Below are 21,923 nucleotides of genomic sequence, written 5' to 3' on the forward strand. Positions count from 1 at the left end.
ACAATTGTGGGTTTTTCAGATTGACATTTATTATGTTACGTCTAGTGTCTGAAACCAGGCTGGGCGCCCCTGTATAGGCGATGGAACTCTATGACTGATTTTAGATTGTCCAGCTGCTGCCTGCATGCGCTGCACATATCTATCCTACATTTTGAGATGGGGCGCAACGCTTCATCTCAGTCCACTATCTACATGTAGGCTATTTTGCCTGGCAGTTAGATATCAGAATAGTATAATATAGCCTAAATATCAAAGTGTGCCTAGTAACATCCGATGTCAGTTCAGTACGAACCAGGGTGCAGGGAATTTTGCATACCACCTAGACTACTGCAGACCGACAACCTGTCTTTACAGTGATGAGGGCAAATAACGTCCCGTACTATTTTACAAAAATCACATGGGTTACATCTACGTACGACTATCAATACAAATACCCAAGCATTCAATACACTCTTGGCTGCTGCGTTTCACTTCTAAAACGGGGTGTGTTGTTGTGGCTGTGCGCCAACGATTCCATGCAATCTACTTGCTCAAACTGTAAACTCGCTTTCTAATTGAATACCATACCAGATTGTAGTCGTGGAATGAAGAGCTGCCACTGATTGTATTCCTCATGTTGTAGAGGACTTGTCCATGTCCCTGACCTTCTCCTTCTTCTTCTTCTCCTCCTCCTCCTCTTCTCATCCCGCGTGCCATTGGTGGTGCGGCGAGTTTATGGTTGTCGAGCGCGTCCTGATCCAGAGCAAACCAAACATTATTCGTTAACAAGTCAGTGGCCATAAACGCTGATAATGTTAAGTCCAGTAGCCCGCGAAATTGGGCAAAATGAATAATTTATCATAGGAATAGTTCTGATTTGAACAAATAGCTCAAGCCAGGCAGCTGTCAAATTCTGCATATGCTATCTGTTTTGCGTATGTGCTTCTCAAATTACACAACTGCATGATAGCAGTTTGGGCGGAGCTGGGCTTGTATTGGCCATATACCACGAACCCCCTAGTGCCTTATTGCTATTTTAAACTGGTGATCAGCATAATTAGAGCTGTAAAAATACATTTTTGGGTCATACCCGTGGTATACGGTCTGATATACCACGGCTGTCAGACAATCAGCATCCAGGTCTCCAACCACCCAGTTTATAATGCAGAATAGACAGAACATAAACGTTAAAGTATTGAGTAGCTTTGCCTTTACATTACATTTCAAGGAATGGAGGAGTGAAAAGTCAAAAGAAGTGGAAAGGCAGCAACATGATTGTGGGATGATTAACTTCAAGTGGGGGAACCTATTAATTAATTCAGTTACTTATTCACAGCCTCTTAAAATAACATTGTGACACATAAAACCTATTCCCCTCCAGCAGTATATGAGAATGACAGTACCTTCGTATTGACCTAAAATAGGACACTTGAATGTGAATGAATGATTCAGCAGCACATTGTTGTTCCTTTGTGACACCAGGCTTTTATTTCACCTTTATTTAACCAGGTAGGCTAGTTGAGAACAAGTTCTCATTTGCAACTGCGACCTGGCCAAGATAAGGCATAGCAGTGTGAACAGACAACACAGAGTTACACATGGAGTAAACAATTAACAAGTCAATAATACAGTAGAAAAAAAGGAGAGTCTATATACATTGTGTGCAAAAGGCATGAGGAGGTAGGCGAATAATTACAATTTTGCAGATTAACACTGGAGTGATAAATGATCAGATGGTCATGTACAGGTGTGCAAAAGAGCAGAAAAGTAAATAAATAAAAACAGTATGGGGATGAGGTAGGTAAAAATGGGTGGGCTATTTACCGATAGACTATGTACAGCTGCAGCGATCGGTTAGCTGCTCAAATAGCAGATGTTTGAAGTTGGTGAGGGAGATAAAAGTCTCCAACTTCAGCGATTTTTGCAATTCGTTCCAGTCACAGGCAGCAGAGAACTGGAATGAAAGGCGGCCAAATGAGGTGTTGGCTTTAGGGATGATCAGTGAGATACACCTGCTGGAGCGCGTGTTACGGGTGGGTGTTGCCATCGTGACCAGTGAACTGAGATAAGGCGGAGCTTTACCTAGCATGGACTTGTAGATGACCTGGAGCCAGTGGGTCTGGCGAGGAATATGTAGCGAGGGCCAGCCGACTAGAGCATACAGGTCGCAGTGGTGGGTGGTATAAGGTGCTTTAGTAACAAAACGGATGGCACTGTGATAAACTGCATCCAGTTTGCTGAGTAGAGTGTTGGAAGCAATTTTGTAGATGACATCGCCGAAGTCGAGGATCGGTAGGATAGTCAGTTTTACTAGGGTAAGTTTGGCGGCGTGAGTGAAGGAGGCTTTGTTGCGGAATAGAAAGCCGACTCTAGATTTGATTTTCGATTGGAGATGTTTGATATGAGTCTGGAAGGAGAGTTTACAGTCTAGCCAGACACCTAGGTACTTATAGATGTCCACATATTCAAGGTCGGAACCATCCAGGGTGGTGATGCTAGTCAGGCGTGCAGGTGCAGGCAGCGAACGGTTGAAACGGTTAGATAGCACAGTGTCCAAGGACGGGCCGGAAGTATATAGAATGGTGTCGTCTGCGTAGAGGTGGATCAGGGAATCGCCCGCAGCAAGAGCAACATCATTGATATATACAGAGAAAAGAGTCGGCCCGAGAATTGAACCCTGTGGCACCCCATAGAGACTGCCAGAGGACCGGACAGCATGCCCTCCGATTTGACACACTGAACTCTGTCTGCAAAGTAGTTGGTGAACCAGGCAAGGCAGTCATCAGAAAAACCGAGGCTACTGAGTCTGCCGATAAGAATATGGTGATTGACAGAGTCGAAAGCCTTGGCAAGGTCGATGAATACCTTGCCCCTTGGAATCAATCCCACAAGTTCCTATTCAAGTAATATTGAACTTAGCATCAATGGAATTTACCGGATACAATGCTTTTTTTTGTCCCTAGCCTACTTAATCTGTGTCTAGGAAACCGGGCCCATGAAGTTTGACGTGATGATGAATGCTTTGTATATTTAATATGTCAGTGTGTTTGTTAGTAGATGTTCTTGTGTTTCAAACTGTTCCTCCTGTCCAGGAAACTGTCCCTTGTGTCCGTCTTAGTTGTTCACTCTAGTCTTGTTTATACCTGGTGCTAAAATTCATAATTTGTTCTGAACTTGTCTACATTCTGATTGTGCCCACATTTTCAGGCATTCATCTACACATAGTATGAAAATGTGTTTCTTATCTGTCCACTGAGTCCGCATTGTGACCATAATTCCCTGTCCCTCCCTGTATGCAAATTGTTTGACAGTCATTCTTTCAAAATAAAATATATGTATTTATTTTAAGACACATATTGATGATAAACAGTGAGCTCCTAAATTATTGGCTCTGGAACACAGCACTTTGGATTTGATATTATACACTGGCTATAATGTTAAAGTGCAGACTGTCAGCATTAATTTGAAGATATTTTCATTCATATTGGGTTTAGAAATTAAAGTACTTCTTGTACTTTAATTTCACATTTTAAGAGACCAAAAGTATTTGGACAAATTAACTTATTTGTTTATTAAAGTAGTAAAAAGGTAAGAATTTGTTCCCATATTCATAGCATGCAATGATTACATCAGGCTTGTGACTCTACAAATTTCATTGATGCATTTGCTGTTAGTTTTGGTTGTGTTTCAGATCATTTTGTGCCCAAAATAAATGAATGGTAAATAATGTTTTGTGTCATTTTGGAGTCACTTTTATTGTACATAAGAATAGAATATGTTTCTAAACACTTAGATGAATGTGGGTGCAGCCATGATTACGTAGAGCCCTGAATGAATCGTCAATAATGATGAGTGAGAAAGTTACAGATGCACAAATATCATACCCCGAAGACATGCTAACCACTCACCATTACAATAACAGGGAGGTTATCATTTTGGGGTGGGTGGGTGTTTGATAAAACACTCTGACAGGAAGGTACTATCTGTGACATGTCAGATTCAGTTCCCACACTTGACTTGGCAGCGTAACCAATGAATAATGGCAGGGATCAGTGTAACCTGTCAAAACAGGAAACACAGGTATGTCCATGTGTTGGCACAGCATACAAAACATCAGGTTGAGGGTTCAGTTAATTGCCCAAAACACCCAAACAAACACACACACGCACACAGACAGACACACTAGTGACGGTCAGTGCCGTTTATGACGACGAGGACAATTTTTTTTTCATGAGCATGGCCTTATTTATTTATTTATGTATTTATATTACAGCATGTGGGATGACTGTCATTCATATCCCATTCACCCAGTTCAATGTAACATCGATAGGTTTAGGCTACTACATGATACTCAAATTTTCCCTATACCCATGATGAGGTTGCTTTAACTTAGCCTATGAATGAAAGTTTACATCGTAGGTACACAGGTCGAGAGAAAAAATTGAGACGACACATGTCGTCACAGTGACACATTAAATAGCGCCTTGCACATGCTTGCCTGCATCTAGCTTATCTAGGGTGTAATCATTAACCCAACAGTTGCAAACAAGAGTTTCTATTGGAACAATTGTGATATTTCTATCCCTGTTTCATTGAGTTATATTTTATTTAACTAGGCAAGTCAGTTAAGAACAAATTCTTATTTACAATGACAGCCTACCCCGGACCAACCCGGATGACGCTTGGCCAATTGTACTATTGGGAGTCCAATCAGAGTCACAACTGGATGTGATACAGCCTGGAATCAAACTAGGGACTGTGGTGATGCCTCTTTCACTTTGATACACTGTCTTACACCGCTGCGCCACCCGGGAGCACTATGCTTCTGTTTAAGAAACGTTATTCAACAGAATCGGCGTATTGAATATACCCCTGACCACGCATAAACAGTTCACTTTCATAGCAGCCACATTGTATTCCTTCTCGCCTCTATGCACTCTCCTCCTCTCACCTTTTTCCTTCGTTTGTGGACATCAATGAATAACACATCAGCTGTATGTGACCTGGCAAAAAACTTTTCCAAGCCAAACCATGTCATAACCACTACACACAGCCTACATTGTTGTCCCCATATTAGTTAAAGTAACGTCATAGTCAACATAGCTAATAGAACTAATGTGTTAGTAAAGCCACCACAATCTTTCAGTAACGTTACAGTGTATAGTCAGTAAGCAGTTACACCGGTGAGCCCCAGTGGCAATACATTAATAAAACCAAAAGCTTACCTTGACTCAGAATAGTTTCAATGTTGTGTTGGATAGTCATAGTCCGCTAGCTAACATAGCATCCCTCTGTTTGAGCAGGATGTTTGAGTAACTAAACTAGCCAGCTGCATTTGCTAGCTAAGTAAGTGAAACTGAAAGTGAAAATGACAAAATCTCTTTCTCTCTCCATTTTTGAAGAAATGAATTTGTTGAAAACTGTTCAACTATTGTCTCTCTGTCTTTCTGTCTTAAAGTCAACAACTCACCACATTTTATGCACTGCAGTGCTAGCTATCTGTAGCTTATTCTTTCAATACTAGATCCATTCTCTGATCCTTTGATTGGGTGGACAACATGTCAGTTCATGCTGCAAGAGCTCTGATAGGTTGGAGGATGTCCTCCAGAAGTTGTCATAATTACTTTGTAAATCTCTGGAAGGGAGTGAGAACCAAGAGCCTCCTAGGTTTTGTTTTAAAATCAATGTACCAAGAGGAGGCTGGAAGCTAGCTGTCAGAGTGCTGTTGAGGCTACCTACTGTTGATCATTGCAAAACAATGTGTTTTAAACTATTATTTGGTGACATGTGAATATATTTAGTATAGTTTTATCTGAAAAGGATAACTTTTTCAATGTTTTACAATTTTATTTTCATGAAATTCAGTGAGGAGGATGGCCCTCCCCTTCCTCCTCTGAGGAGCCTGAAACACACATGCATGCATTCACCAACTTTAAACATCTGCTATCTGAGCAGCTAACCGATCGCTGCAGCTGTACATAGTCCATCGGTAAATAGCCCACCCAATTTACCTACCTCATCCCCATACTGTTTTTATTTATTTACTTTTCTGCTCTTTTGCACACCAATCTACCTGCACATGACCATTTGATCATTTCACTCCAGTGTTAAACTTCTAAATTGTAATTATTCGCCTACCTCCTCATGCCTTTTGCACACAATGTATATAGACTCTTTTTTTCTTTTTCTACTGTGTTATTGACTTGTTTATTGTTTACTCCATGTGTAACTCTGTGTTGTTGTCTGTTCACACTGCTATGCTTCATCTTGGCCAGGTCGCAGGTGTAAATGAGAACTTGTTCTCAACTAGCCTACCTGGTTAAATAAAGGTGAAATAAAAAAATAAAAAGTAAAAAAATAAATTCACAAATGCTCAGAAAAAGTATATTTCACCATTCTGTCTGCTCAAGTAAATTTGCAAACTGCTTAACTTGGAACCAATCAGAACTCCCCTACATACCCTTTGTGATGAAGGCAGCAAGTGGTCTGCTTCTATCTAATATGTAAACACAGCCTCACATGAAATTGTTATCTGCTGTCAGTGTGTTAAGAGAAACTAACGTTAGCTCCCAAAGACTGAAATAAGATAAATATCTGTTTGAGTGCACTTGAAATATGCAGCGTGTAATACAAATGGTCCTGATCATATGAGAAGGTAAGTCTGTTGACTATTTAGCCAACTTATTGAAAGCTAGCCAATGTTACAGTTGACTAGCCTAGTCAGCTAATAATATAAACGTCAATGCCTTCTCAGGAAGCTAGTATTTCATTAGCTATCTCTCTGTCAGTGAAATCAATTTTGAATCATGTCTCACTTAAAGTAACTAATAAAATAAAATAAAATAATTTGCATTAAAACCCAAATAAAAACATATGGAAAGATGCGTGTGTCATGTATCCTAGAATGGAGGTTTAAAAATTGGATGCATATTAGAAAATTGGATGCATATAAAACTGCGTATGCATATTAGCCAACACATATGGCAAAGCCTGCACATTTTGCAACACAACCTTCTCTGAAAAGAGTTCTACAATGTGCTCTGCAATAACTTTGATTTCCAACCCAGATGAGTTCTCAAATAGCAGCTGCACAATACTATGGTGGGCATGCATAATGTTGGATGCAGTGGAATATAAGGTACGGAGAATGATGAAGAGCCTGAGGATTATAGAAAAAGCAGCTGGTAAATGAATGTCTGAGTTTCAAATACTAAAAGGTTCAGTGAATGTGAGTATATTTAAGTGGTTTAAATGATTAACTTTCCTACTAACCTTCTAAAAGTTAACGGTGCCAAAATCTTGACTAAGTGTGAGACGTGTTTTCCATAGTATATGTTTCATGCATATACATTAGAACAAAGAACACATCACAAATAGTTTCAACATTTATTGAGTACGGAGACAAATAGAAACGGTGTCTCAGGCAGTATTTGAAGTACAGTATCTAAAGTGTAAACTACCAATCATCAACGCATGCTTCAGTATTCCTCCTCTCTAGGAGCATTTGTATGCTCAGGCCCCATAAGCGTATCGAAAGGATCCCACCATGGTCTGCAATATAGATGACCGATGTAGAGAGATACCAGTGCCTTAGCAGAATGCAATCTAAGCTAGTCTAAATAGCAACAGCAGGGCAAGTTCAAAATGCAGGACTTTGTGAATAGATCATGAGAGACAAAGTGAGAGACAATAATAACAAAAATATACTCAAAACAAGCATGTGTATCTGTAGTGGGTGTTCTTCAACTCTAAAATGCACTAGACTGTGTAAGACAGAATCCACAAAGAAATGCAAGTGCATGTGTGGTCCCAAAGTCTAAATAGTCATGTCAGGGCTAGAAAAAAACTGCAGTAGGATGGTTCTCCTCACAGGTGAGGGAATCAGCTTATGCTTAGTGATCTTCCTGTCCGGGTTGGCACCCCCCCTCAGGTTCGTGCCGTGGGGGAGGTTTTCGTGGGCTATAAACAGCCTTGTCTCAGGGTAGTAGGCTGGTGGTTGAAGATTTCCCTCTAGTGGTGTGGGGGCTGTGCCTTGGCAAAGTGGGTGGGGTTAAATCCTGCCTGTTTGGCACTGTCCGAGGGTATCACCGGACAGGACCACAGGGTCTCCCGAACTGTCTCAGCCTCCAGTATTTATGCTGCAGTAGTTTGTGTCGGGAGGCTAGGGTCAGTCTGTTATATCTGGAGTATTTCTCATGTCTTATCCGGTGTCCTGTGTGCATTTAAGTATGCTCCCTCTAATTCTCTCTCTCTCTTTTTCTCTCTCTCTCTCTTTCTCTCTCTCGCTTTCTCTTTCTCTTCTCTCGGAGGAACTGAGCCCTAGGACAATGTCTCAGGACTACCTGGCCTGATGACTCCTTGCTGTCCCCAGTCCACCTGGTCATGCTGCTGCTCCAGTTTCAACTGTTCTGCCTGCAGCTATGGAACCCTGTCCTGAACCTGCTGTTTTAGACTCTCTCACTACCGTACCTGCTGTCTCTAACTCTGAATGATCGGCTATGAAAAGCCAACGGACGTTTACTCCTGAGATGCCGACCTGTTGCAACCTCAACAACCACTGTGATTATTATTATCTGACCCTGCTGGTCATCTATGCGCATTTGAAAATCTTGGAACATCTATGAGCATTTGAACATGTTCTGTCAGGCTGATATAAAAAGGGCTTTATAAATACATTTGATTGATTGATGGATTAGTGAACAGCACTTGGTTGATCTCTGGGAGCAGGACACAGGATAACTGAATAGATCATGTGAGACAAGAATTAATAAAATAATCACAGCAAAGGAATGTAGCTTGTGAGCTAGAAAAATAAAATCCTGACAGTCTGAGGTAAGGTGCTCTGTAATCATCCTACTCCAACTATTGACAATGCATCAATGCAGGACTAAGATTGTCCCATGTGGCAGGGCCTGCAAACTATCACAGATTACAAAGGGAAACCCAGCCACCAGCTGCCCAGTGGTGCAAGCCTACCAGATGAGCTAAATGGCTTCTAAGTGCACTTCGAGGCAAGCAACACTTAACCATTCATGAGAGCACCTGCTGTTTTTCCGGATGGCTATTTGATTACGTTCTCTGTAGCGATGTGAGTAAGACTTTTAAACAGGTTAATCAAGGTTAACAATCACAGGGCCAGACGGATTACCAGGACGCGTACTCAGAGCAAGCACTGCCCAGCTGGCAAGTGCCTTCACTGACATTTTCAACCTATACCTGACCTAGTCTGTAATACCTACAGTGAGGGAAAAAAGTATTTGATCCCCTGCTGTTTGCCCACTGACAAAGAAATGATCAGTCTATAATTTTAATAGTAGGTTTATTTGAACAGTGAGAGAGAATAACAACAACAAAAATCCAGAAAAACGCATGTCAAAAATGTTATAAATTGATTTGCATTTTAATGAGGAAATAAGTATTTGACCCCCTCTCAATCAGAAATATTTCTGGCTCCCAGGTGTCTTTTATACAGGTGATGAGCTGAGATAAGGAGCACACTCTTAAAGGGAGTGCTCCTAATCTCAGTTTGTTACCTGTATAAAAGGCACCTGTCCACAGAAGCAATCAATCAATCAGATTCCAAACTCTCCACCATGGCCATTACCAAAGAGCTCTCCAAGGATGTTAGGGACAAGACTGTAGACCTACAGAAGGCTGGAATGGGCTACAAGACCATCGCCAAGCAGCTTGGTGAGAAGGTAACAACAGTTGGTGCGATTATTCGCAAATGGAAGCAACACAAAAGAACTGCCAATCTCCCTCGCCCTGGGGCTCCATGCAAGATCTCACCTCGTAGAGTTGCAATGATCATGAGAACGGTGAGGAATCAGTCCATAACTACATGAGAGGGTCTTATCAATGATCTCAAGGCAGCTGGGACCAAAGTCACCAAGAAAACAATTGGTAACACACTACGCTGTGAAGGACTGAAATCCTGCAGCGCCTGCAAGGTCCCCCTGCTCAAGAAAGGACATACACATGCCCATCTGAAGTTTGCCAATGAACATCTGAATGATTCAGAGGACAACTGGGTGAATGTGTTGTGGTCAGATGAGACCAAAATGGAGATCTTTGGCATCAACTCAACTCGCCGTGTTTGGAGGAGGAGGAATGCTGCCTATGACCCCAAGAACACCATCCACACCGTCAAACATGGAGGTGGAAACATTATGCTTTGGGAGTGTTTTTCTGCTAAGGGGACAGGACAACTTCACCCCATAAAAGGGACAATGGACGAGGCCATGTACTGTCAAATCTTGGGTGAGAACCTCCTTCCCTCTGCCAGGGCGTTGAAAATGGGTCGTGGATGGGTATCCCAGCATGACAATGACCCAAAACACACGGCCAAGGCAACAAAGGAGTGGCTCAAGAAGAAGCACATTAAGGTCCTGGAGTGGCCTAGCCAGTCTCCAGACCTTATTCACATAGAACATCTGTGGAGGGAGCTGATGGTTAGAATTGCCAAACGTCAGCCTCAACCTTAATGACTTGGAGAAGATTTGCAAAGAGGAGTGGGACCAAATCCCTCCTGAGATGTGTGCAAACCTGGTGGCCAACTACAAGAAACGTCTGACCTCTGTGATTGCCAACAAGGGTTTTGCCACCAAGTACTAAGTCATGTTTTGCAGAGGGGTCAAATACTTATTTCCCTCATTAAAATTACCCTGTGTCCAAGAACGGCAAGGTAACTTGTCCAAATTATTATCGCCCCATAGCATTCACATCTGTAGCCATGAAATGCTTTGAAAATCTGGTCATGGCTCACATCCACTCCATCATCCCAGACACTCTGGACCCATTCACATACCGCCCCAACAGATCTACAGATGATGCAATCTCTATTGCACTCCACACTGCCCTCTCCTACCTGAACAACATAATGGGAATTTTAATGTTTGTGCTTTTCTTATAACTAATTTCTGTGTTTAAATTCATGTACTGTTCTAATAACCAATTTCTGTGTTCATGCAAGTGACTTTAACGAATCATCACTTATAAGTATCTGCAATTTATCAGTACGCCCAGACCTTGTTTTGAGAACGAACAAAAGATATCTCAGTTTCAAGGTCTCAGCTTAGAGAGAAGAAGCCTTGTGAGGTAGTGGTCTGTCACATGTTATGCACCAGTATTGTTTGGTCACATGAATGAAACAAGACGGTAATGATTAATTAATTAAATCATGCAAATATAACTTGTCTGTCTACAGCCGTATAGAAGACTGCTGGGACCGCCCAGGAAGCGCTCCTGATTGACATGTGTACTATGGTGTAGTGTGTTGGTTGGAACCTCTCCAGTGCACTGACAAATAAATAATGATTCAGTTAAAATTTACTTTGAGTGTCCCTGTGTAAGCATTTCCACCACAACAATATGAACACCTATGTGAGAATGCTGTTCATTGACTACCGCTCAGCATTCAACACCATAGTGCCCGCCAAGCTCATCACGAAGCTAAGGACCCTGGGACTGAACACCTCCCTCACCAACTGGATCCTGGACTTCCTGATGGGCTGCCCCCAGATGGTGAAGGAAGGCAACAATGTTGACCATCAACAAGGGGGTCCTTTAGCAGTGTGCGCTTACTTCCCTATACTTCCTGTTCACCAATGACTACGTGGCTGTGCATAGTCACTTTAACTCTATCTCCAACACCATTATGAAGTTTGCTGACGACACAACAGTGGTAGGTCTGACCACCGATGAGGATGAGACAGCCTATAGGGAGGAGGTCAGAGACCTCTCCCTCAACATGGGCAAGACAAAGGAGAACATCGACTGGTCTGCAGTGGATCCTCGGCATTCACTTCACTAAGGATGTATCATGGTCCACACACACCAACACAGTTGTGAAGAGGGCATGCCAATACCACTTCCCCCTCAGGAGTTACGAAAATATTTAGCATGGGCCCTGAGATCCTCAAAGACAGTTTACAATCCGCGGTTACTCCAAGCAGTTTAGTCACCTCAACTTGCTAAATTTCCACATTATTCATTGTGAGGTGTAGTTGAGGATTAGGGTATAGTGAATGAATTGTCCCAAATAGAATGATTTTAGTTTATGAAATATTTAGCGTATTCCTTGCCACCCACTCCCAAAACTAATTGCAGCTCTTTGTTAACTGTTTCAGTCTTTTTGGTTGCTGTAGTAGCTAGTGTCTAATGTTGAGTCATATAAACACTGGCTTTACGCAAAGCCAGTGCATGTCGTTAGTAAAGATTGAAAAAAGTAAGGGGCCTAAACAGCTACCCTGGGGAATTATTGATTCTCTCTGGATTATGTTTGAGAGGCTTCCATTAATAAATCCTCTTAAGGCTAGGCAGAATACTGCCCCCTTTGGAGGAATTGCGTGCCCATAGTAAACTGAAAAAAAATCTGTCAAAAATTGCTAATATATGCATATAATAATTATTATTGGATAGAAAACACTCTAAAGCTTCTAGAACACCCTCTGTGTTAGACAAGTAGACAAGTAACTCTTTATCAAGGATATAGCAAGGGTGTGAAGCCATAACACATACATTTTTCCAGCAGCAGACTATGATCGATAATGTCAAAAGCTGCATTTAAGTCTAGCAAGACAGCCCCCCCAATCATTTTATCATACATTTCTCTCAGCCAACCATGATTGGCTTTTTTGTGTAAGTGCTGTGCTTGTTGAGTGTCCTTCCCTATAAGCGTGCTGAAAGTCTGTTGTCAATTTATTTACTGTGAAATAGCATTGTATCTGGTCAAACACAATTTTTTTCCAGCAGTTTACTAAGGGTTGGTAACAGGCTGATTGGACTGCTATTTGAGCCAGTAAAGGGGGCTTTACTATTCTTGGGTAGCAGAATGACTTCCCTCCAGGCCTGAGGGCACACACTTTCTAGTAGGCTTAAAATTGAATATGTGGCAAATGGGAGTGGCAATATCGTCCTCTTATTATCTTCAGTAATTTTCCATCCAGATTTTCAGACCCAGGGGGCTTGTCATTGTTGATAGACAATATTGTTTTCACCTCTTCCACTCTCACTTTACAGAATTCAAAAGTACAATTCTTGTCTTTCATAATTTGGTGAGATACTTGCATGTGTAGTGTCAGTGTTTGTTGCTGGCATGTCATACCTAAGTCTGTTTATCTTGCCAATGAAAAAGTAATTAAAGTAGTTAGCAATATCAGTTGGTTTTGTGATGAATGAGCCATCTGATTAAATGAATGATGGAGCCGAGCTGCTCCGAAGCAGCCTTGTGATGTCCTGTACTCCTGGATAGGAACTACAATCAACAATATAGCTATAGCCTACATTCATTCACATTAGACAGTATAAGTAGGACCCTATAACCTAATACATATGGGACTCTGTATGCTAGACTTCAATTAACTTCGACAATGTATGAGATAGGATATTTTCAGGAATCAAGGTAAGACCCAAGTGCAGACTGTGTGAAGTAACAATGTTTACTGTAACCACAGGGGCAAGAAAACAACAGTTTAAGGCAGGCAGGGGTCGATAATCTAGAGCAGCGGCCAAGGTGCACGACGGCAGGCAGGCTCAAGGTCAGAGACAGGCAGTGGTCAGGGGGGAAGGTACAGAGTCAGGACAGGCAAAGGCAAACCAGGAGAAAGAGAAAAAGAGAGACTAGGGAAAACCAGGCGCTGAGGAAAACCACTGGTAGGCTTGAACAAACAAGACAAACTGGCAACAGACAGAGATAAAACACAGGTATAAATACCCAGGGGATAATGGGGAAGATGGGTGACACCTGGAGGGGGGTGGAGACAAGCACAAGGACAGGTGAAACAGATCAGGGTGTGACAGATATGGGCCTACAGAAAGAGAAATGAATCACTCCTGGAATCCTCTCGTGAAATCCATCATTACATGTAGAATGTTTTAAATGCATTATTATAATCATTCACCTCATCACATATGCTTGGACCAGCAGTAAACAGAATTTTTCCTTGACAAAAATGCTTGAAGCTAGGGGGTTTCGAACCCACAGTTAATGAGAACTGTCGTTTTTGAGTCAGTTTAGTGGTGTGTAACACAAGGAAAGCAATGATGGTGTCACGATCGTTATAAGGAGTGGACCAAGATGCAGCGTGGTATGTTTCCATCCTCTTTATTAGGAAAAGAAACTCAAAGAAAAAACAAATAAAGCGTATAAGCGAAACCGCAATTATACCTAGACAAGATCCACAAAGCACAATGGAGAAATCGCTGCCTAAGCATGATCCCCTCCGGTGCGGGGCGAAGTACCCACTCCGCACGCAGATACATCATCTTCCATGGCGGCTCTGGTGCGGGGATCGTCGCCGGAAGCTCCGGACCGTGGATCCTCGCCGGAGGAACCGGACCGTGGCTCGTCGGCGGAGGAACCGGACCGTGGCTTGTCGCCGGAGGAACCGGACCGTGGGTCGTCTCCGGGGGCTCCGGACCGTGGATCGTCGCCGGAGGAACTGGACCGTGAATCATTGCCGGAGACTTCGGACCGTGGATCCTCGCCGGAGTAACCGGACCGTGGCTCGTCGCCGGAGGAACCGGACCGTGGCTTGTCGCCGGAGGAACCGGACCGTGGGTCGTCGCTGGGGGCTCCGGACCGTGGGTCGTCACCGGGGGCTCCGGACCGTGGATCGTCGCCGGAGGAACTGGACCGTGAATCATTGCCGGAGACTTCGGACCGTGGATCGTCGCCAGAGGCACCGGACCGTGGATCGTCGCCAGAGGTTCCGGACCGTGGATCGTCGCCGGAGGAACCAGACCATGAATATCGCCGGAGGCTTCGGACCGTGGATCGTCACCGGGGGCTAAGGACCGTGGATCCTCGCCGGAGGAACCGGACCGTGGCTCGTCGCCGGAGGAACCGGACCGTGGGTCGTCTCCGGGGGCTCCGGACCGTGGATCGTCGCCGGAGGAACTGGACCGTGAATCATTGCCGGAGACTTCGGACCGTGGATCGTCGCCGGAGGCACCGGACCGTGGATCGTTGCCAGAAGCTCCGGACCGTGGATCGTCGCCGGAGGAACCAGACCATGAATATCGCCGGAGGCTTCGGACCGTGGATCGTCACCGGGGGATCCGGACCGTGGATCCTCGCCGGAGGAACCGGACCGTGGCTCGTCGCCGGAGGAACCGGACCGTGGCTTGTTGCCGGAGGAACCGGACCGTGGGTCATCGCCGGGGACTCCGGACCGTGGGTCGTCACCGGGGGCTCCGGACTGTGGATCGTCGCCAGAGGAACTGGACCGTAAATCATTGTCACTGGAGGCTCTGGACCGTAGGCCATCTCCGGAGGCTCTGGACTGCTGACTGTTGCCGGAGGCTCCACACTGGAAACCCTTGCAGGAGGTTCTCGACTGGGAACCCTCGCTGGAGGCTCTGGACTGCAGACCGTCACTGGAGATTTCGGACTGCAGACCATCTCAGGAGATTCCGGACTGTCGACCGTCTCAGGAGATTCCGGACTGTGGACCGTCTCAGAAGATTCCGGACTGTGGACCGTCTCAGAAGGTTCCGGACTGTGGAGGCGCACTGGAAGCCTGATGCGTGGGACCGGTACAGGTGGCACCGGGCTGGTGACACGCACCTCAGGGCAAGTGCGGGGAGGAGGCACAGGATGTACTGGACTGTGGAGGTGCACTGGAGGTCTGGAGCATAGAGCTGGCACAACGCGTCCTGGACAAATGACCACCTTCGCAAGGCAAGTGCAGGAAGCTGGCACTGGACGCACTGGGCTGTGAAGGCTCACTGGGGATACAGTGCGTATCATCGCAAAACATGGTGCCTGACCGGTCACACGCTCCCTATGGTGAGTACAGGGAGATGGCTCTGGTAAAAACCCTGGCTCCGTCAACCACCCCGTGCGCCCCCCAAAAAAATGTTTTTTGAGGCTGCCTCCCAGGCTTCCGTCGTGGCCGTGAACCCCGGTGTCGTCGTTGTTCCTCTCTCGCTGCATCCGTCTGCTCCCATGGAGGGCGATCCTTTCCTGCCAGGATCTCCTCCCACGTCCATGATCCCTTACCATTCAAGTTAACCTCTCTAGGGTATGTGGGATGCTAGCATCCCATCTGGCCAACATCCAGTGAGATTGCAGAGCGCCAAATTCAAATACAGAAATGCTCATTATAAAAATTCAGAAAACAAAACATATTTTACATAGGTTTAAAGATAAACTTCTTGTTAATTCAACCACTGTGTCAGATTTATAAAATGCTTTTCAGAGAAAGCATACCTAGCCCAGTACATACCTAGCCCAGAACATAGCCCAGTTGACAAATTATTACAAACATTAACCAGCCAAGCAGAAGCCTTACAAAACTCAGAAGTAGAGATAAATTTAATCCCCTACCTTTGATGATCTTCACATGGTGGCACTCAGAAGACATTAATTTACTCAATAAATGTTCCCTTTGTTCGATAAAGTCTCTTTATATCCAAAAACCTCAGTTTTGTTCGAGCGTTTTCTTCAGTAATCCACAGGCTCAAACACAGTCAAAACAGGCAAACAAAAAATCAAAATTGTATCCGTAAAGTTCATAGAAACATGTCAAACATTGTTTATATTCAAACCTCAGGTTGTTTTTAGCCTAAATGATCTATAATATTTCGACAGGACAATAACGTCATCAACATAAAAGGTAAACAAGAAATGTACTCTCTCGGGAATACACATGAAAAAGCTCTGTGACACGCAAGGGTCCACTCATTCAGACTGGTCTTACTCCCTCATTTATAAGAATACAAGCCTGAAACGATTTCTAAAGACTGCTGACATCTAGTGGAGGGCATAGGAACAGCAAATTGCATCCTAAGTCAATGGAAACTGTAATGGCATTGAATAGAAAACTACAACAACAAAATAAAAAAACTTCCTGAATGGATTTTTCTCAGGTTTTCGCCTGTCAAATCAGTTTTGTTATACTCACACTAGTTTATGTGTCGGGAGGCTAAGGTCAGTTTGTTATATCTGGAGTACTTCTCCTGTCCTATCCGGTGTCCTGTGTGAATTTAAGTATGCTCTCTCTAATTCTCTCTTTCTTTCTCTCTCTCGGAGGACCTGAGCCCTAGGACCATGCCTCAGGACTACCTGACAATTATGACTCCTTGCCGTCCCCAGTCCACCTGGCCGTGCTGCTGCTCCAGTTTCAACTGTTCTGCCTGTGATTATTATTATTTGACCATGCTGGTCATTTATGAACATTTGAACATCTTGGCCATGTTCTGTTATAATCTCCACCTGGCACAGCCAGAAGAGGACTGGCCACCCCACATAGCCTGGTTCCTCTCTAGGTTTCTTCCTAGGTTTTGGCCTTTCTAGGGAGTTTTTCCTAGCCACCGTGCTTCTCCACCTGCATTGCTTGCTGTTTTAGGCTGGGTTTCTGTACAGCACTTTGAGATATCAGCTGATGTACGAAGGGCTATATAAATGAATTTGATGTGATTTGATTTGATTTGTCTCATCGTTGTCGGTGATCAGGCATCGGCAAACTTGATGATGGTGTTGGAGTTGTGCCTGGCCATGCAGTCATGAGTGAACAGGGAGTACAGGAGGGGTCTGAAGGGGTAAGCAGGGTTGGCTCTAGAGTCTGGACGACAACGGCTATTCTTACTGTATGAGGTCCGAAGCTTTCTGCTTTTCTGTTATCAGTGTTGGCCTCCCAAAACGCAAAAGGCCTCCTGTAAGGATGGGGACTGGGATTAAACATTTAAAATAAATAAAATATAGGACAAAACACATCACGATAAGCGAAACAGCACAACACTACATAAAGAGAGACCTAAGACAACAACATAGCAAGGCAGCAACACATGACAACACAGCATGGTAGCAACGCAACATGGTAGTAGCACAAAACACGGTACAACATTATTGGGCACAGACAACAGCACAAATGGCAAGAAGGTAGAGACAATAATACATCACACAAAGCAGCCTCAACTGTCAGTAAGAGTGTCCATGATTGAGTCTTTGAATGAAGAGATTGAGGTACCTGATGATTAATTACACCGACCTTTCTAAATCGGGAACAATGGGTGGAACTGGCTTCGAGGTCCAGAGGTCCAGAGTTGAGTTTGATGGGTCTAGATGATCCTATCCACCAATGTAAATTTATTAAAATGTGTATCATCAGACTGAGCATCAGACTGAGGCTCAGGGAAATAAATTACTACAAATATATATTTGGAATTATATTAATGAATTAGACACAGTGATTTATTAGACACAGTGATGATTTAAAATGTTTATTGAAAAGACTGCATGGGGGCCTTAAGAAAGGCCACTGGTTTGTGGATAATAATGTTAAGATCTTTGATAGGCTGATGCGGAATTTGTTACAGGAAATTATCACTGCCACCTGATGAGGTTAGCACATGGCTAAATGTTTCAGCTTATGTAATGGGAACAGCTAACATGTATACTTTGATCAGTTGCAACTATGTAGAGAATTTGAATTGGCTGATGCTTAAACTTAAACAAAAACTTAAAATAGTTCTAATGTTCCCAAGTATGGCCCACTACATTTGCCAATTAAAAAACGTCAAAACAGACATCATGCCATTTCTGAGACATACTGTACAATATCATCTTGACATGCCATCTTAAAGCACTGTATCCTGTATCCAATACCATGTAAAACCCATTGTTGTGAACCTATGGTGCTAATTGTCCCAATCCACACTTGTGGTTGGCCGTATTAGTCATGACCACGAGCGAGACAACTATTGCATGTGGGTGGTTATGATGTGGTAAGCACATTCGGCATTCCCTCTGATCTATGGTCCAGTTGCTAAGTATATATTTTAAGTTTTAATACTGGGGATCTGTGGGAGGGCTCGGCTCACATTTGCAGTAGAAGAAGAGCAAGGGCCAAGTACAACAGTTGGTCCGCTCGGGTGCTGAGTTGCTCCGGGATTTAAATAGCATCGGTAAAGGTCACCCTCCTTTGTCAAAGTCAAGCCTTAATGAGGAAATCACCATTTATATACAATGGAGATTTCGATAACCCTTCAAAAAAATCATTTCCAAGAATAAGCCATGCTTATGAATGGTTATACATGCTTATAAGTGCTTTATTTTTTAATTACATTTTAATTTAACGAGGCAAGTCATTTATACATGAATACAAATGCAATGAATTGTAATGATTATAAATGTTTACAAATAAATTAGTTAGCATAAAGTATTACCATGGTTTTAAACATAGCTATATTTTTCACCGGTAATGAAATGTAAGCAATTCATAGATCTTAAAGCATTCAATATATCAATATAGGTTTATATTTAGACATCCATGTGGCATGTACATACCATACCCACCAGATGGCAATGGTAAGCTGTTGAGTAGAGGCATCTGTGCATTTTGTATGTCTTCATTAGAGGACAACTGTGTTGTATGCCGTCAGTAATAAAAGTATGGACACATACTGTATTTGCAAATATGCATGTTGACCACACTTGACATTACCAGTGGAATTACCTATGTAGTTAATCTGTAATAGACCAATAAGTACATACAGTTATATAATACATTTATTTGTATACTAAAATATGATTACAAGTATTTATTTAACTGGAATCCAATCATTACACAAGGTTATCCAGTTTTGTTACTCCTACAGGGGGATATGTATAGACCTTTTTTTTTTAATCCTTTATTTATCTAGGCAAGTCAGTTAAAGACACATTCTTATTTACAATGACACACAGCCTAATCCAGACAATGCTGGGCCAATTGTGCGCCAACCTATGGTACTCCCAATCACATCCAGATGGGATTCAACCTGGATTTGAACCAGGGACTGTAGAGACACCTCTTGTGCCGAGATGCAGTACCTTAGACAGCTGCACCACTCGGGAGCCTTTAAGTAACCAAATATTGTTAGATTTAATGAGTTTTGATTGAATCTTAAACTCTGTTATTTTATATTGTATGCAAATATATACCAAGCATTGAATATAATATTTAATAAACTGTATTTGAAAACTGTACAGACAAAGCAGGTGTTCAGCTGTTTTAAACAGTTGTAAATAAATAACTAGCAAACAATATCACTTTCTAACAAATGTTTCAATCAGTGCACTCTTAGAAAAAAAGGTGCTGTCTCCATATGAGAACCCTTTGAATAACCCTTTTGGATCCAGGTAGAACCCTTTTGGTTCCAAGTGGAACCCTTTTCATAGAGTTCTACATGGAACTCTGAACCTGAAACCAAAAATGGTTATACTTGGAACCAAAAAAAGTTATCCTATGAAAGAGTGTAGAATGGAAGAGTGTAGAATGGGTATCCTCACCAAAAAAAACTTTCCGGCAAGCCAATAATTTCACATTCAAATCAATTTTGTGGCAAACTGTTGAGGAACATTTGCGGCAATTTGTGAACTTCTGGCTCACATTCTACTGTTTGCTGCAAAGATGCTGCAAAGTCATTATGAATATGCAAATTAGATCAGGTTTTTGCTAACTTAGTTTATTAACAACATTGAAATGTATCTACATCAACCAAATCACATACTGTATAACTTTAAATTAACTTGCTTCTCACAGAGGGGAGAGACATGGATGTGTCGGCTCTGTGGTATCAGGAATCAAGGTAATACAAGTGCAGACTGTGTGAAGTGGCAATGTTTATTGTAAACACAGGGGCAGGTAAACAACAAGTCAAGGCAGGCAGGGTTCGATAATCCAGAGGTGGAGCAAAGGTACAGAACGGCAGGTCAGTGGGGCGGGTACAGGGTCAGGACAGGCAAAGGTCAAAAACCAGGAGGATGAGAAAAAGAGAGACTAGGGAAAAGGAGCTGAGACAAACCGCTGGTAGGCTTGAATAAACAAGATGATTTGGCAACAGACAGACAGAAAACACAGGTATAAATACCCAGGGGATAACGGGGAAGATGGATGACACCTGGAGGGGGGTGGAGGCAAGTACAAAGACAGGTGAAACAGATCAGGGTGTGATATGTGGAAGTCTTTAGTGCAAATGCATACACTGAAACAATCAGAAAACACAAAACAAAAACAACTTTAGGATACTGAAAACAGTTACTTAAAACATTTTATATTTTGGCATCTTAAATAGCAAACTCAGTGGCTAATGGATAGATTTAGCTTGGGAAAAATGGGGTCAGCTGTTGCAAAGTTGCCTTGATGTTGCTGTGCTTCTCATTGAAACTGGCATTCTATGTATTTGTCAGCAAGGAAACAAGGTTTCTGATTTGTATGTATGTTATATAAACAAACAATGTAGCTAACATAAACTTGGACTTAGGCCTAGTAAATCTACCTTTACATGTGTGGCCAACTGTTCCTAGAGAGCCAAAGTATACAATAGTTTTCTCCAGCCAAGCCTCAACACAACTGATTCAGACTAATCAACTAATGAGGACTTCATCATTAAGAGCCAGTCGCCTACTAGTTGTCTCTTCTTCCTGACTCAGGTGTATAAGGCTTGGGTCAAAGAAAAGCCACCTCAAATTGAGTTAGACCTAATATGGCAATTCATGTTATTTTTCCAATATGACTAGTTGTCTCTTCTTCCTGACTCAGGTGTATAGGCTTGGGTGAAAGAAAAGCCACATCAAATTGAGTTAGACCTAATATGGCAATTCATGTTATTTTTCAAATATGAATTGTTGTTAACTTACATCTCAAAGCCATCCATGCAAGAAGCACACATAATTTCTCTGTCCTCAGTTTGATTAAAGGCTGCAATCTGTCTTTTTGCCTTATAACTGAATGCTTCTAGAAAGATAGAGAGAAGGAGAAACACATGTTTAAGATGAGCTAGCTACTAGTTTAAAGCAATTAAATATCTAATTGTTATAAAGAATGAGTGAGGCTACATTTATGAGACTAATACATGCATTTGCTTACCATATCAAGCTTGAAAAAAGTGTTACGAGTGAGTGCACCACAAACATCTTTCCAGGGTGTTGATGCATCATCTTCCCAATGCAGCATCTT

The 21,923-nt window shown here is 42.8% G+C and overlaps 1 protein-coding gene across 2 annotated transcripts in view; it reads right to left on the reverse strand.

Moving 5' to 3' along the window:
- klf5b (KLF transcription factor 5b) overlaps positions 1 to 21,923 on the reverse strand; it is a 56,574-nt gene that overhangs the window by 6,683 nt on the left and 27,968 nt on the right. The window contains exon 2 of one of the 2 annotated variants that reach the window (XM_090215163.1): positions 568 to 732. In XM_090215163.1, coding sequence (XP_090071289.1) covers positions 568 to 696 — 129 coding nt within the window. In that variant the 5' untranslated portion in view covers positions 697 to 732. Of the gene's footprint in view, positions 1 to 567; positions 941 to 21,923 lie in introns of those variants that run through there. The other variant, XM_021578621.3, reaches the window with a different exon arrangement.

This window comes from Oncorhynchus mykiss, chromosome 22, assembly GCF_057628025.1.
Source record: "Oncorhynchus mykiss isolate SJ-2025 chromosome 22, ASM5762802v1, whole genome shotgun sequence".
Classification (NCBI taxonomy): domain Eukaryota; kingdom Metazoa; phylum Chordata; class Actinopteri; order Salmoniformes; family Salmonidae; genus Oncorhynchus; species Oncorhynchus mykiss.